General features: G+C 32.8%; 1 protein-coding gene across 1 annotated transcript; it reads left to right on the top strand.

Moving 5' to 3' along the window:
• The first annotated feature begins 260 nt into the window (after positions 1 to 260).
• Positions 261 to 1,115, top strand: LOC138354319 (zinc finger protein 85-like). The gene has a single exon (XM_069308467.1). The coding sequence runs from the start codon at positions 261 to 263 to the stop codon at positions 1,113 to 1,115; it is 855 nt and encodes a 284-aa protein (XP_069164568.1).
• The last annotated feature ends 2,186 nt before the right edge of the window (positions 1,116 to 3,301 follow it).

Genomic DNA, 3,301 nt, shown 5'->3' with positions numbered 1-3,301 from the left:
GAAAACATATTTAATTATAATAAAGTTTACCCAAATATAAATAATAAAGAAAACGTTAATATGAACACAGGAACTTAAGTGACCGATGCTCCAACAACAACAATCACAAAAATTTCCAGCATCACGGATACACAACAACACGAAAGCTTAATTATCCCGCTCAGCGAAAGTGTAGTGACTCCAGGAAGCAGTCAAGTCACAAAATAACAACTGTAATCATCAGGAGTAAATGACCTTCTTGGAAACTACAAATCATAAAGATGACGAAACCTCACCAATGTCTAGTGTGTGAGAAAACCTTCAGCCGTTCGGGATCTTTGAAGAAACATGTGGCTAGTGCGAGTGATCAGCCTCATAAATGTCCAGAGTGTGGGAAAATCTTCTGTCATCTTGTGACTCTAAGGTCTCATGTGTTGGTGCATACAGGTGATAAACCTCCTGAGTGTTCAGTGTGTGGGAGAAGATTCAGACACCGAGAATCATTAACAAGGCACATGATGCTGCATTTGGGTATTAAGCCGCATGAGTGTCCAGAGTGTGGGAAAAGATTCCGTCTACGTGAATCCCTAACAAGTCACATGATGCTGCACTTAGGCATTAAGCCACATGAGTGTCCAGAGTGTGGGAAAAAATTTAGTCATGTTCAATCTATACGCAGGCATATGATGTTGCATGTGGGCATTAAACTGCACGAGTGTCCAGAGTGTGGGAAAAACTTTGGTCGTCTTGAATGTATGAAGACTCACATGTTGGTGCATGTTGGTGATAAACGTCATGAATGTCCTCAGTGTGGGAAAAGATTCATTCAACTTACATCTATGACAAAGCACATGAAGATGCATAAAGGTGCTAAACTGCATGAGTGTCCAGAGTGTGGAAAAAAGTTCACTCGTCTTAATAATGTGAAGAAGCACAGGAATGTGCATTCAGGTATTAAGCCTCACATGTGTCCAGAGTGTGGGAAAAGATTCAATGAGCCTGGAAATATGAAGAGGCACCTAGTATTGCATTCTGATGGCATGCCTTTTGAATGTTCTGAGTGTGGGAAAAAATTTAAGCAACGTAATAGTATAATACTTCACATATTAACACATCCTGGTGATAAACCTCATTAGTTCTTGTGTACTGTCTTGTCAGAAATAATCTTATTATTTCAAAATAAGAAATATTTTAGAGTTCCAAATGGTGTTTATGTTGAATAAATCTTAAGTGCCATTCATTTTAGAACACTATGGATGCAAATCAGGACCCTAACTTCTCACTAATTTGTATATTATTTGGAAATTAACATCCTAAAATTAACAAGCCATCTGCATACATTTACATATGTGGATGGCATGTTAATTAAATGGCAAATTAAATACATTTAATGTCTTGCAAAGGTATTTTGGTTTGTTTTTATAGATTTACATGAAAAATATGCTCGGCCATAAAGGCAAGACTTCTTTGCACATGGTATTTAGGTTATATATTACTGTAATCATCTGTTCTTTAGTAAAGATTTGGTAACCATATAACTGAAGGAAACACCGGGGAAACTGTAATGGCAAAAATACTCAAAATTCACCTTAAGTAAATAAATACTTTTGAATTATTTGCAAGATAAAACAAAACTTAGATCATGATTTAAAATTAAAATGCATTCCACTTAGACCCATTAGGAAATAGATATAAAATGTAACACCTAGTTTAGCTTTTGGGAGCCATAGGTAAAGGACATTTATTTAATAATCATTTTATTAAATATTTAAGCAGAGTATTAATAACAACAACAAAAAGTGCTTATCATCCATGAATTAGAAACTCATCATTATGCTTACTGTTTTAATGTTTTCATATACTATATTAATATTTCATATAATAATTTTTTTTTTTAATTTTACTTCTATTGATTAGAAGTATTAAAGAAACCTCACTGTCATCTTTATTTGGCTTGCATTTACTTATGCCAAATTTTCAAGATTTAGCCAATATTTGCTCAGCTAAGACATTTATATTATCCAAATTTCATCAGTTATATTAGCCTGACTAGCATTTTTTATATTTATTTATTTATTTATTTATTTATTTATATACAAGAAAGTACATTGGGTTTGTGGAAGTTCATAACATTAGTGTTCTTACATTTTTGCAAAGCCACTAACACGCATAGCACTTCAGGCAGGTCCTTAATCTAACAGATAAGGTAAGATTATTACTAGGTACATTGAAGCAAAATTTGAGTTCAACAAAATATCTACAATATAAATCAGAATGGTATAAATATAATACTGTATCTCCCATATTAATCTGAATATGGGAGTTGTGTATGCATGAGTGCCAGTACTATATTTCTTTATACCAGACATTATTCTGACCAAAATTTGTATTAACCTCTGAGCATTTCATTCATGGTGGTTGGCCAAGACTAAGCCAAATTTTCTTCTATTATTTATGTAATGTAATTACAGTATTTATAAGCTGTTACTGTATATATATGGGTGCTTACTTATTAATTGAAGTGAATTTAATTTTAATGTTATATTCTATGTTTAAATATTGCCTATTTAATATGTGTAATCATATAGGCCTATTTGTGACCAGATATAGAAGTAGCCATTATTAATGTGATTGGTACTTTCATTTCCTGTTGTTTTGATGGAAGTGAATAATGCTGTTATTGGTATTTATTTTAAGTTAATATTAAAGGTAGAATAAAGTTAAATATTTGGTCTTTAGTTATGGCCCATTAATTATTATATCAAAGTTATTTTACAATTCTTTTTACAGTGAAATGGTCACAGGTTCAGTTCCTGCAGTAGTATGGAATTACTTTGGCAATGTTTCCTGTTATCTAATACTTATTGTTCACTTTGCAATAAATTGTCACCCAGGAGTTATGCACTTGTTGTGAGTTGCATCCTGGAAAGAATCAGGAATTGGTCTAAGGGGACCTTTAATTTTAAGTGACGTCTTGTTCCTGACTATAGGAAACCATACACATTCACTGATCACTCGATGTATCTAGGGTTGTTCTCTTAATACACAAATACGCTTCAAGTATTGTTGTTTATTTAGCCACTAAGAAGTTTTCAGTGTCTTTCTCAAATGGAAATAATTTATAATTTATAGTTACTAAGGGATTTGGGACTCAGGTTATAGTAATGTTGCTGGTCATCGGAAACTTAAGAAAGTTACTGGTACTCTAGGGGATTCATTATTTTTCTTGTACCAAGTTTTGGTATGAATCAAATGAGGAAACTTTCCTTTGGTAAGCAACTAGAATGGCTGCTGTACATTCAAATCTAGCATATATATTAAA

This window comes from Procambarus clarkii, chromosome 62 (genome assembly GCF_040958095.1).
Source record: "Procambarus clarkii isolate CNS0578487 chromosome 62, FALCON_Pclarkii_2.0, whole genome shotgun sequence".
Classification (NCBI taxonomy): domain Eukaryota; kingdom Metazoa; phylum Arthropoda; class Malacostraca; order Decapoda; family Cambaridae; genus Procambarus; species Procambarus clarkii.
Note: the sequence above shows the minus strand (reverse complement) of the source record. Positions and strands in the feature narration are given on the sequence as shown.

Bases quoted from the DNA above. Each gene is read 5' to 3' on its own strand.
- LOC138354319 (XM_069308467.1), top strand. From the start codon at position 261: ATGACGAAACCTCACCAATGTCTAGTGTGTGAGAAAACCTTCAGCCGT.